Source organism: Anticarsia gemmatalis, chromosome 1, assembly GCF_050436995.1.
Source record: "Anticarsia gemmatalis isolate Benzon Research Colony breed Stoneville strain chromosome 1, ilAntGemm2 primary, whole genome shotgun sequence".
NCBI lineage: Eukaryota > Metazoa > Arthropoda > Insecta > Lepidoptera > Erebidae > Anticarsia > Anticarsia gemmatalis.
Genome location: NC_134745.1, coordinates 11219876 through 11233278, shown reverse-complemented (window position 1 = coordinate 11233278; position 13403 = coordinate 11219876). Strand labels below are relative to the sequence as shown.

The 13403-nt window shown below is 32.7% G+C and overlaps 1 protein-coding gene across 1 annotated transcript; it reads right to left on the bottom strand.

The window, feature by feature from the left end:
• Positions 1-3327: 3327 nt before the first annotated feature.
• Positions 3328-4864, bottom strand: LOC142978042 (trypsin CFT-1-like). Its single transcript, XM_076122319.1, has 4 exons — positions 4763-4864; positions 4336-4504; positions 3811-4066; positions 3328-3651 (listed from the first exon to the last, which is right to left on the bottom strand). Exons 1-4 carry the CDS (start codon positions 4806-4808, stop codon positions 3358-3360), a joined length of 765 nt encoding a protein of 254 aa, XP_075978434.1. The 5' UTR covers positions 4809-4864; the 3' UTR covers positions 3328-3357.
• Positions 4865-13403: the final 8539 nt, after the last annotated feature.

Genomic DNA, 13403 nt, shown 5'->3' with positions numbered 1-13403 from the left:
GTTCGTAACAAACTGTATTATCAATAGTTTCCGAAAAAAATAAATATCTTTCAAATCCATATTGTCCATCTTGACTCTTGACTTTATAATAATTTTAAGTAAAATGCAATAGAACATACTTTACAAACAGTTCCAGTGCTTCTTGTTTTTTCAAAGTTTGAATTAACAAAAACTACACTATGGTTCTTAAAACAAATGAAGCCTCAAAATTTGTTCAACGCAATTTCAGTGGGAATAAAACGCGGATAAATTAAAAGTCTTGTTTTTTTTTATACATTTTATTTATTACATTAAAAAACCCCTCACCGAATTGAACAGTTTCTTGCTTGACAATTTCTTTACTTAAAATATTTGGAAGCTTCAATATGTTTATCTAGATAAGTGCAATAATATCGTTACAATTTTCCTGTTGTTTTCACATACCTACCGATAATTGTTCATATGTCCGATCGAGATTAACAACGGCTATTATCTATATTTTGCGAATGTGCTTTAATTCTATTTGCTTGCCTTCTAATCGGTACCTAGTTTTGTTGGACATTGTTGGCAACATGTCGCAAATATAGGTAACTATGGAAAATAGATGAAAATTTTATTTTTATTTATATCTAAAATAATCTGGAGTTGTATTGAATTCTTAAGAGATTTGTAGACAGTTAATACGTTATTTTGGTTTTATGCTGTTGAGGTTTTACCTCATCTTATTTGAACTAACATTCGCAATCTACCATTTAAATCGTTTTTTCTCATTACCACACAAGCTTTTTTTGGTTTGATTAAACACCAAATCTGTTGTGAGTGCGTGCAGCGTGCTTTTTGTGTTGCATAATTGACAGCTAGTGTACCTCAGTTTGAAAGCTACTAGCACTAAGTAATTAACATTTTAGAACCGAAACAGTGTACAAAAAAGTAGCTATCAGATCTTTTTCAACGGAGATACACAATAGTCCCCCAAAAAATATTTCTAAAACCAAAATGTCTGTAGGTTTTGTTTGGCAAATATTTAGGAGTGAGCTTAAACTTAGTGCAGTAATACTCCTTCTTATCAATATTTATTTATGTTTATAGACACATTCTCAGTACTATCTGATGATGTCTATTATTATCTTACTCTAGGTACAAATATTTTAGGTATGCCAAATTCGTATGTTTACATGAACGTTTAAACTAGTGACCAAAATATTTATAGATAAATTCATAAAAAACCGATAAATTGATTTTGTTTTTAAAATATTGTGCAAGACTTGCATATTTTTAAGTAGGTATCTATTTAAAGACATTTACTTGACGTCAAGGTGATAATCCTTTTAGTTTTGGCTTAACACCTGTATAGTCAGTCAACAGATGGCTGTGTTTTATCAAATTATCTTCGTACGGCTTAGATTTAGATAGATTATAGTTTTACTAGCTGACCCGCGCAACTTCGCTTGCAGCATAAGAGAAAATGCGTCAAAATTTTCCCCGTTTTTGTAACATTTTTTACTCGTACTCTGCTCCTTTTTGTCGTAGCGTGATGATATATAGCCTATAGCCTTCCTCGATAAATGAGCTATCTAACACTGATATTTTTTAAATCGGACCAGTATTTCCTGAGATTAGCGCGTTCAAAAAAACAAACAAACAAACAAACAGACAAACTCTTCAGCTTATAATATTAGTATTATAATATTAGTATAGTTTTATTAACAGGCGTGCACTTCTAATACTATGTTGTCACTTTCTTGTGTTTGGTCGTCATGTCTACGTAAGTTAAGTCTCCAATCAACTGTCAATTACTGTTTGTTTATTGTTTTTTCTGTGTCGGCGGATAGTAATTGTAATGTATTTAATAGCATAGTCATGTGTTTTCAGTAAAACCTTCTGTATGTGTTTTGTCAACTGCAGTATTGCTTGGCTTAAAAATAGGAAAACTTGTGGTAAAGCTTTCCTATATTTAAGCACAGGTATTAGCGATGAATTATAAAATATTATAAATAGATAAAATATATGTTATGGTCTAGTTGGTTAGGTATGTGACTGCTGATAACGAGGTCTCGGGTTTGATTCTCGGATCGGGCAAAGTATTAGTCTTTTATAATTTGTATCTAAATATTTTTTAATAGTTGGCCAGTTAAGTGACGTACCTGGACTGACATTGTAAATGGCGAAACGTGGATGTATTTCATATATCATTTATAACAGGCGTGACGACGTATATGTATATGAATGACATTTTAACACCTTAATTGATTGTTCAAAACAATCAAAATTATTACTATCGAGTACCAAAAGTTTGACATTTGAAATTGTCTCTATGACGTCCGCCAGAGGCATTGATCAAATTTACATTACAAAACTCCTCAATAGCTAGAGTGGTAGAGAATCACGCTTCAGCTGTATTTGTATATCACCTATCATATAGCACGAAATAGCCTCCCTAGACTTCTTTAAAAATATGTACCAAACTATGTAAAAACATTGTATTTGTAAATAATATTCGGTGCAATCTTTATCTTGTTGTTTATAGGTCATTATGTACTATCTCTTTTGTTATCACATGGATTTACAACCTTATTATTGTTCCATTAATAATTATTATCATAATCAATTTGGCTAAAAAGTATACAGCCTTGTGTTTCATTACCTACATTCATAAAATCATACCTAGATTGTATTACAAATGTATGGCTTCTTATCTGATGTCTGCATTTGCACTTACGGCCGAATTCAAAAATATTTAATTTAAAGTCATGCTGAAAATATTTCTGTCTTTGTATTGTACACAGGGCTTTCGCACAAGTTTTCAAATCTCAACGAGTGTATTCTTCAAACGTCTACCATCGTTAAAATCCAGTCGCGGGACAAATGTCGGCGTCACCACTCGTGTACAAACCTCGATGGATTTGTATGGCGGTAGTCGCTTGAAGACCAAAATCATTTAGTTCTGGAGAATTGCGTAACTTGTATACGTCAAAGTGACTAAGATGGCATACTTAAGAATTGCCTAAAAAGGAGGGACGATTCTGTATTCCACCGTAATGCTGTAGCACGATTCCCTACAGCCAGTACCGAGAGTTCTCTCGATACTCGGAAGTACCGACAAACTCGAAAGTAGAAAATCGTGCTACTGTACAGCCCAATCGTCTTGTTACTCTAATTTTAAATCATATTTGTATTTTCTTTTTCATGGTGTTAATATAAACTAAGCATTACGCGATAATACCACAATTAGATTACAACAAAAGAAATGATTGATATTTATGTTTACTTCTTTGTGCTGTCACCGCGCCAACGCAACAAATAAATAAACAACATGTATTTTTCTTAATATTTTTAATACTTACAATAATTTATCTTATAAATATTTTATATGCAATTTTAGGCATTAATTTGGAGCCAAGGAATATAGCGGTTGACACGAGTGTTAACACTTGGGAAGGTGCCGATACCGCAGAAGTTGCTGAAGGAGGATAAGCCGATGACTACACCATTGAAGATGAGAGGACCGCCAGTGTCACCATCACATTGGCCTCGACCACCATCCTTCCAGCCAGCGCACAACATGTTGTCTGTAACGGCCTTAATAGTCGGCAAATAACGACGACGGCAACTGCCCTGGTTCACAGTCACGAGATCTACTTGGCGAAGCTGCTCCGAACTGAGACCAGTATACTGAAACACACAAAACCAATGAGATGACGACGAATTTACTCCAGTTATACGTCAGCTATCCCGCGGGCCTTCCAGGGAAATAATACAGTCCAATTCTGTTATTTACCTGAAAGGCCCACCGGGACAGGACGAAATTCAACACAGAACTACAACACTTACGGCAGTTTTTCCCCATCCGACAGCTTGGACAATCGAATCATCAGGTACGTTGAAAAGAGGGCCAGCAATTTGACAAGGTTGAACAACATCGTTGTAAATTATAGGGCTGGAGACTTGCAAGATGGCGATGTCGTTGTCCTTGGATCTGCTGTTGTAATCCATGTGGACGAGGATGCTACTGGTGCTGTAAACAGTGCCACCACTGTTCGCGTAAGTAGAACCGACACGAACTCGCCATCTTGATATAGTATCTCCCCTAGAAACATAATAATAACACACTCATATTTCATGTTATAGTTTTATCTCATTCGTGATTCTATAAATGGTCAGCTAATAATCGGGCCATAAATTAATTTACTGTATCGGATAGAATATTATTACGATAATCAAAGGGTATTAGTGGTATCTTTGATATTGATTTCAGGTAGCTACATAACATTGATATGCGTGAACTTTTTACCAACAAAAGGAAACAATTTTCAATAATATTTTTAACATTATAAAAAAAATTACACATCAACTTACTCTAAACATTGGCCAACGGTAAGAATAGACCTTTGGTTAAGAATAGAACCAGCACAATCTTGGTAATAATGTTGGAAGTCCCATGTGTAGAGTAGGGCAGCAAGGCTAGGATGTTGGTCAATAGTAGTTACAGATCCGCCAACGATCCTTTGGGAATCGAAGGGGACAGCTGCAAACAAAACCAAAAGATTGGTAAAACAGGACCTAATAAAATAGATAAACGTACAGAGCAACAAGATCATTAATTAAAAATAAATCCCAAATTCTTATCGTGTTGATATTTTGAGAAGTAATTACTATCTTGATTCCTATGCTCATGTGTAGGTTATGAGATGTTAGAATAAAATAAATGAAGAAAGTAACACTGATTGAGCAGAAACAAGATGATCTAAACCAAAATGAAAGAAAGTTATTATGGGTACAATACCTGAGGCCGCGGCCACGCATAGCGACAAGAAAGCGATCGCACGCATCTTTAATACTTAAGTGATTCTGAAAATAGTGAAACAACAACCATATATATATAAATTAGCATAACGACTAGAATCACAATATTATCTAAAGTAGGTAAGTAGCTAAAGGCGGATTAAACGCCTACCTAATTCTAATTTAGGATTCCGTATCTATAACCATCAATGTAAAACCAAGACTAGTTATTTTCTCTTTAAATTAATTGATAACAATGCTAAAAAAATTTGTTTGGCAGTGGGTAAAAATAGGCTTGGATAAATCAGTTTATTCATTTTTATGATTAATATTTTTTATATCACTAAAGTTATTCCAGTTATTCTTGTAAAAAAATCATAAACGTTTTGATTTGACGAAAATCAGCGAAAGCCTCATTCGGCTAAAGCAGAAATAACGAAACCAAAATATTAATATCGAACTATCGCTCTTCACAATATCAATTAGATTTATATAAGCTATCTGCCTAGGAGATACAGATAACTTACATAAATCTAAATTATTATATCAGAACGATTAGAGAAAATATCATTTTCCTGTTGATTGATAAAATAAACATTTATGACAAGCAAATTTCTATATGTTTTCTGTCTGATACAAGAACTATTGAATGTGTAAGATCACTGCTTATGCTTTGTCTCTGTGCAGATTGACATTTTTATTTCGCTATATCCTATGTTACTAATATTATAAATGCAAAAAAAATATGGATGCATATTTGTTACTCTTTCAACATTTTAACTGTGAAACTTCTTTTAGTTATCTTGTCTTTACTATGTAGGTATATTATTAGCGACATCTAAGGCAAAAGCGAACGTAAATAATACTGGCCCCAGTTAGCCACCCTGAGCAGTTCCAAAAAAAACTTTAACTATACATTTATTTATGCATACCCCATAATCTACTTATATTATCGAGGTCATTCTGAATCTGTATCGAAGCATGTATTAGAAGTATTTATGTCTCCCAAGCGATTAATTCCAAATAATGTCTAATAATAGCTATGCAACCGTATCAAAGGCTTTTCATGAATATATTTCCCTAAAGTATTATAATGTGATATTTATATATTACTGGATGCTATATTCCCTATTATGATATACTTTAATGAATCTAATATCTATAAAGTGTACAGGGTGAACCCTGTCCAATATTAAATTACTGTTGTAGGTGTACCGTGCAGGTTCGCTCATAATGAGCACCCTTGCTTTAACGACGTTACGGCGTAGCACCTGTGATTTAATATAAAACTAAAACAATCCATCATAGATAAAAAAACTTTTAGTCAAATTGATTTTGTGTGATATCGTGTCACCTGTTTTAAATGACTGCACCCAAATCAATAAAAAATATTTAAAAAGCAATTCCATAATAAAATCACAAATTAAATTGTTAAAGACTAGTTTGAGGTTTGCAACTGAATTTGATAGTAACATTCGTGTATTTTTCCACACATGACATTTCCACGATATTTTACCACTATCAAACTTACAATTCAAAGATCCAAATACATCATCCCGTCACAAAATTAAACAGATCTTACAAAGTATCCACCAAAAGGCTACTTTCCAACGCGCCACGTGCAGCCGTAAAACTTCTAACTGTACAACAAACTTGAAATGATGTGCAGTCGATCGATGGTAACATGCAACAGTCATGGACACGGTCAGGGCCGATACAATTACTAGGAGCCATGAAACAAAGTTCTCAATGTCTTATTAAAATTCAGTGAGCTATTTCAAGATTGAACATAGATTGATACATTCAGTTGTAATGTTGTAAGTTGTTTTGATGGAGCTGCGATCCAAATTTCACTTATTTTTTTTCTTTATTTATAATATCACGCTTGTTATAACCGAAGACAGACAGACAGAAAGATAAAGAGTTTGTGGCAGGTTTTTAAAAATACAGCCACGCTATACCACCATTATTGTTAGTCCCAGGTAACAGGGAGGGAACATATAGCCAATGTATGTTCCCTCTGTAAACTTACCGCAGTGTTACCAAACTCTAGGTTACTATTAAGAATATTCTAAAAGAGAAAAAAAAACCTATAGCAATTTGTCCTACCCCGGCATTGAACCTTACACTAGTTTTCAGCAGTCACATAGTCAACAAAAACAATGATTATATATTTTATTTTTTAATCGCTCTAATCTTGCTTAATCTTTAAAATATTTGTTATCGTCTACCTGCCGAGTGTAAAATTTCTAAGCACCCTGCGAAGAATTAGCTAAACATCGTGCTAATAAGGCTGAAATAGCTACTGTTACTTAAAATATGCTGAGGTTTTAAATAATACTCAATTAAAATGTATTTACTTGAAAAATTACGCGTATACCAACAATGAAAAAGAAGAAAAATGTTACTCAAATCACATTTAGATTTTTACAAGGTTGGATAACTAGTAGCAATTATTTTGATGATTTGACAGTAAACACGTAAAGATTCTGTCAAAGCGTAAGAGTTATTCAATAAACACGCTACTTTGTTTCCTATCACATAAAAACTATTGAACAGATTTTGATTAAATTTGGTATAAAGGTAGTTTATAACCTGGATAAACATGCACAATACTTATTACCCCGGTAAATATTTCCAAGCGGTCAAAGTCGTGGTCTAAAACTAGTATAACCCAAAAGCGTATACAACTCAGTCAACTCAATGAAAACCAAAATGATCCATTCAAATCTTTCAATTATTGTTATTGTTGTTTTCAATTATTAATATTTTTAATCGGCAGTATTGACCCGGTTCAATACTGCCGAGAACTTACAAATGAGTCCAATAAGATTCCACAATGTTCATTTGTCAAAGTGCTATCAAAGTTACAGCTCAGTACTTTCCGCATACCAAGGAAATTATGTCAAGTTCCCTGCGACTTGTGACAATGGGATCAATATTTAAAGCCTTTGAGCCCATCCAGTTTACGAGAATGTTACTTGCATATCTTGTTTAGGATTACCGATTGTTGACGACTTCAAAAGTATGGGATTTTGATGAGCGTGTTGTTTTTTGGTTCAGGTTTTTTTGTGTATTTTATATTTATAGAATTAAAATGTATTCGCCACAAATTAATCGTGGAAAGCGCTCGTGTATTTTTTGTAAATTTAATTTTATTTACATAAAATTTTATTCTTTTTAATCTAATGTATTATCAGCTTTATTTCCAAAATCTATCTATCTGCTACTAAACCTAAAACATTGAATAAATAAGTTAAAATTCCAAATACTTAAAAAAAAACTTTCCGTTCATGCAAATGCCGCATCTACAATTCTAAATTCCATGTGGCATGGTGGTACCACGGGGTGGTAGTGAAGTCCCACCACCACAGTCGTATCGACGTGCCCCGCGGCCGCGAAACAACGTAAATTGTGTTGAAAAACTAAAAGCTCTGTTGTATAAGTGATGACGTGATGCTAAAAACCGAATAAATTCGCAATAGTGATGTGCTTTACTAAAAATAACGGTTAAAAAACGGTTATATTTGTTAAATAGTTATTGTGATATTGAAGTAAATAATTTTGGCAACCACTTAAGGGTATGAAGTTCAATGACTTTTGTTTTGTTAGTTATGTTATGTGTATGACAGAATTTTGCCAATATTTGTTATTATATTTTTCTTTTTACGTTCAGATTTTTCTTAGCCATAATTTTTTACTTGTAAAGTACTCTTAGTCAACAAAGTGTAATATATTGTTTTGATTTATGTAGGCGTCTATTCATTACAAACCAAATTATTTACCCAAAATTGATTATTTTATAGCTTCATGTAAGCACTTCAGTGATAAAATATGTGCAACTATCAGTCAAATAAACCAAGATCTCGTGTGCCGTAAGTTCCTTCAAGTAGTTTTCTTCAACTTAGTGGACGGTTACACCGTTCTAAAGTAGCTAAAATGCAGGCGCTTCAACATTTGTATGCAAAATTTCAACTCATTCAAACTCCCTGAAGTGGGTCAATATAGACCTGTTAGAGTTGTAACATTTGAACGACAATTTTAGTGTTCAAACTAAAGTTTAGTGTATTCGTATATGTAATTTTATTGTGCCACACGGGAGCTATGTTTCTATTTAATATGTAATTTTTCAGCTGTTCCGTTAGCAAATATTACCTAGAGTCCGTTTCCAGTGTTAGGTGTTGGTAGTTTTCCAGTGCTAGGTAGCTAATTTGAGGGACATTTGGAAGGTTATATACTTGAGATTACTTTCTGTTACTACTAACTTACGTCATCAGACCAATCTAATTCCATGATCTCCATTCTTCTCTATCTTACTGCTGTATATTTCATTTGGAACACCAAATATCTATCAAAGATGTATAATAAATCAACTTAGACAGCTGAACTTGATGTTTTTGGTCATTAAACAATAAATGTGATAAGATGAAAATCAAACAAAATGTTAGATAAACATGTAATACAACAATATAATTCATTGTTATAACATTGACTGTAAATAAGCTTGTTAGATGTTCTATTTCATCATGATTTATGATAAGCCCTGGCACCGCAGTAATGAAATTGTAAGGAGGGTTTCAGCAATTCTATGTACAAAGTTGTCTGGAACACGCTGATAAAGTAAGTTAACACCTGAATTATTCTTTGATATTTGCTATCATTTTCATTTTGTTCACCGAGTTTTGAAGTTCTGTCGTATCTTTGAGATAGCGGTGGTTGCTTAATGAATTGTTCAACCTTTGCCTAAAGAAGTTCATACTTTACGGAAAAGCTAACTGCGGGTATTGTATGTTATAGAGCGTAGTAGTAGATACAGAGACTTCTAGGGTATATAGTCTGTCAAATAGAATTAGAAAAAATAATTAAAAGACAAGTAAACAAATTCTAGTAATATTACTTTTGAGTATTAAATGTACGTATCGTATGTATAAAGAAGTAATAAATAGACGCCTACTATTTTTCTGATATGAACGTAATGGCCATTGCTATTAGTTCTAATTTATAAAAAAAATCAATCAACAGTAACCAAGTGATGAAGTGAATTATCTAATTAATGAATTGTAATTTCAACGAGGTATAATTTGAATAAAATTAATTGATTAATATTAAACTATGGGTGAAAGATTGGTTTAAAATGATGCAACCAAAAATATCAGTGAAATTCAAAGTGATGTGAATCAAATCAGGTTTAAAAACGCTATAAAAATCCAACTAACAAAATGTACGACGAGGGCGGCACGCCTTTGATGACTCCCGATGGTTACAGCAGTATAACTCAAGGTAAGAGAGTCAAGGAGAAACAATACATTTGTTATTTTCTTTACCTTTTTATTGTGATGTCAAGGACTTTCGTAATTTACATATTACTTCCGGAAATTAGTCATTTTCCACATGTTAGTCGAGTAATGACTGCGGTTGACGCCAAAGTTGGTGAAATATGGTTGTACATTTTTTTCTATGATATGCTGATGGGACTGAAAACCTTAATATAATGATGGAGTTAAATTAAAAATACTTAGGACATCTGTAAGTCAAATAAATATGGAAAAAGTGATTTTAGACATTTTCATCATCAAAAACACAAATCAAAGCGTAGAGCTTATGAGCGTTGTCAATTTTAATTCAATACATAGAAAAGGATGATAAAATTTCACACTCAGCCGCAGCTGTTCTAGTCTTATGATTACAAAGGATTGATTTCATATACCTCATATTTCCAGAACTTGAGCCGACTACTGCAGAAATGTACAAAACATGCATATCTCATACCAAATTATAGTACCTTATACATACGAGATTATTGCTCACGATCATGCACCTGCTGAAGCCCTACTGACCTAATACAAAAACAAAACATATCCGTAATCCGATGCGAGTACAAAGTTTAGTAGACAAAGTTCCGGCACAAGTTTGTAACTTAACCGTTCACGATACGAAACACGAGAGAAATACTGGAATATAGAAAGAGCTTGCAAGTTTCACAGATATGTGGTTTTCTTTGCACGGTTATGTCGTCAAAGAATCTTATTTGGGTAAAGGACTGACTTTATTTCGTTTTAAGAATGATCTTGGTTTGTTTTTGGTTAGATTGAAGTTGTAGAATACTTCTTATTATTTCAATTCTTGTTAATTTATGCTAGAGAACGTTAGATTGGAGTTACGGAAAGTAATCCTCCTAATTCTTTTTTATTTATATTAATCTAAGAGAACGTCGAGCGTCGGGTTAAGGATCTAGTTTTGTGAACCAAATAGTGGAACTGTCATGATTCGGTGCATTTTGAATTACAGTCATCGAAACATCGTGCATCGTGTCGAATTCTTATTTTGACGATATATTTATCCACTTATGCAAAGATGTGTAACTTAAAAATACATGTTGCCTTATGAGATAGTATTCTGATCGCACAAAAATTTTAACTATGATAAAAAATCCTGTTCGTGGATCAACCGGTGTCCCAGATTCCATTCAAATTCAGTTACTATTGCGTGACGGAGTATTTAATGCAATGCTTATAAATACACATAAGCGTCTACTAGTTTTTCAAATAAAATATTTCACTACACCACAAAACTATTTATAGTTTAGCAAGCTTAGCAACGGAACTGAATTTCTTTTGCTTGGGAAAGTTATAAGCTCGTTTCAGTTCTGGTTTCTCAGCGTTTTGAATTCACAGACTTTCATGGTTCGTGTTCACGCGACTAATTTTAATGGCAATAGTAGTTTTATAACTGTGAGTTACGGGTTTATTACGAATTTGCGTTTTTGACTTGCTTTTACATGGTTTACGTAAACGGAAATATGTTTAATATGGTCTAAAAATATAACTTGGGTTTTAAGGCAAGGTTAAGTAAAAAGGTCTTGATAATTAAAATTTTATAGTTAAATGTGTCATTTTATTTTTGAAATGTGGTTGCCTAGGAATATATGAGCAATTCGTGAGGGTTTCTATTTAGTAGGCAGAAAAAAAAACTTCAGTTTACCTTAACAATAATAACAGTTATTTTCTTATGCTGATGTATCTTAAAATCATGTGGTATCTTAAAATGTATTGTTTATAAATATAAAAGTCTTAAATAATGATGTACGCAATTACTATTGTTTACTATGATTATTTTTACGTCTACCTTTCCTTAAAAGACTAACCCAAATCTCTATATCACTAGCCTCTACGTAAAAATGACCAAAGCAATAAAAACTAAATTGAGGACCTTTCCATCCATTTCCGATACCCGATTTGGTTGAGCGACGGGCAAAATGACACAATAAATCAATCATGGATACCCTTAATAATAGCATAAAATATCGCTCACGTTACACCAAAATGTATAGGAGACGGATAAATCATATTTTTAGAAAGAAATCATGAAGTTCGGAAACAATTTTCTATTTCGTATTAGTATATTGACTACCTGCGCAGCAGTATTTTTCTCTAGCGCTTGAATCAATAATAATTTAGCACATGCTGCCTATGTGTTTTTTTTTATATACTTTTCATATACTATTAATTATGTTAATAAATGTAAATATTAAAGAAACGTTTATTTTAACGGTTCTTGAAATTTCGTCTCAAATTATTTATTTTTTCAGTATACCTACAAACAATTTATTTATGTCGTTTTATTATTTTTATAACTACTATCTATTTTTCCTTTCAATAATAGCTAATAAGTATATGAGTTGCACAACTGCTATTTTTCTCTTCGCAAAAACTTATAACTGCGAAAAGTTGTGTTCGATAAAAACGTAGGAACTATCTTTTGCGGTGAACATCTTCCGACTGGTTTGGTTTACGAGTGAGTTTCTCGATAAGGTTTTTTACTTACATTATTTTAACTTTGCTTTTTTTTAACATCGTGAGGAAACCTTGCATGCCTAAAAATTTGTTTAAAACAGCATTTGGCCAGCGTGGTGGATTCAAGGCCTAACCCCTCCCTCATTACGGGAGGAGACCGCTGCCCAGCAGTGGGACATAAATGGGTTACATTTATTTATTTTTATTTTTTTAATTTTACAATATTTTTTTTTATTTTTAATGTTTTGGACCTGTCTTTATAGATTACAGATAACAAGTAACTATTAAACCAATATCAATATAATTCAAGAGAAACTGGACTTGATTTAGCATCAATTTATAAAAATAAATTATGTATTGCCAATATAATAATATAAGACACCTTTTGTAGCAAACAACTGTTGCCGAAAAGTTTATTAAGTAAAAAATACGACAATTTTTATTTACTTGAAAGGTAGAAATAATTCTAAGAGAAAATACGATACATAGATTGTGGTGTGAAATAGGTGGCAGACCATTTATGAACCTACGTAATTCAATTTCTTCGATCATTCGTGTATTCGTGCAGTGTTGTTTGAAACTAGCAAGTCATGTTATTACATATTGCTAACAGTATCAATCTAGTAACTAGTTATTTACCTATATTGACACATAATTTTCTTCCAACTTAAATATTATAAAGTTGAAGAATTTGTTTGATTGTTTGAGCGCGCTAATCTCAGGAGCTACTGGTGCGGATTGAAAATATATTTTACTGTTTGATAGCCTATTTATTGAGGAAGGCTATAGGCTATATATCATCACGCTACGGCCAACAGGAGCAGAGTATCAGTAATTTTTTTTACAAAA

Coding starts and splice junctions, on each gene's coding strand:
- LOC142978042 (XM_076122319.1), bottom strand. CDS start 4,808: ATGCGTGCGATCGCTTTCTTGTCGCTATGCGTGGCCGCGGCCTCAG. Junction 4,505..4,762: donor ATGCGTGGCCGCGGCCTCAG/GTATTGTACCCA, acceptor TTTTGTTTGCAG/CTGTCCCCTTCGATTCCCAA. Junction 4,067..4,335: donor ACCGTTGGCCAATGTTTAGA/GTAAGTTGATGT, acceptor TTATGTTTCTAG/GGGAGATACTATATCAAGAT.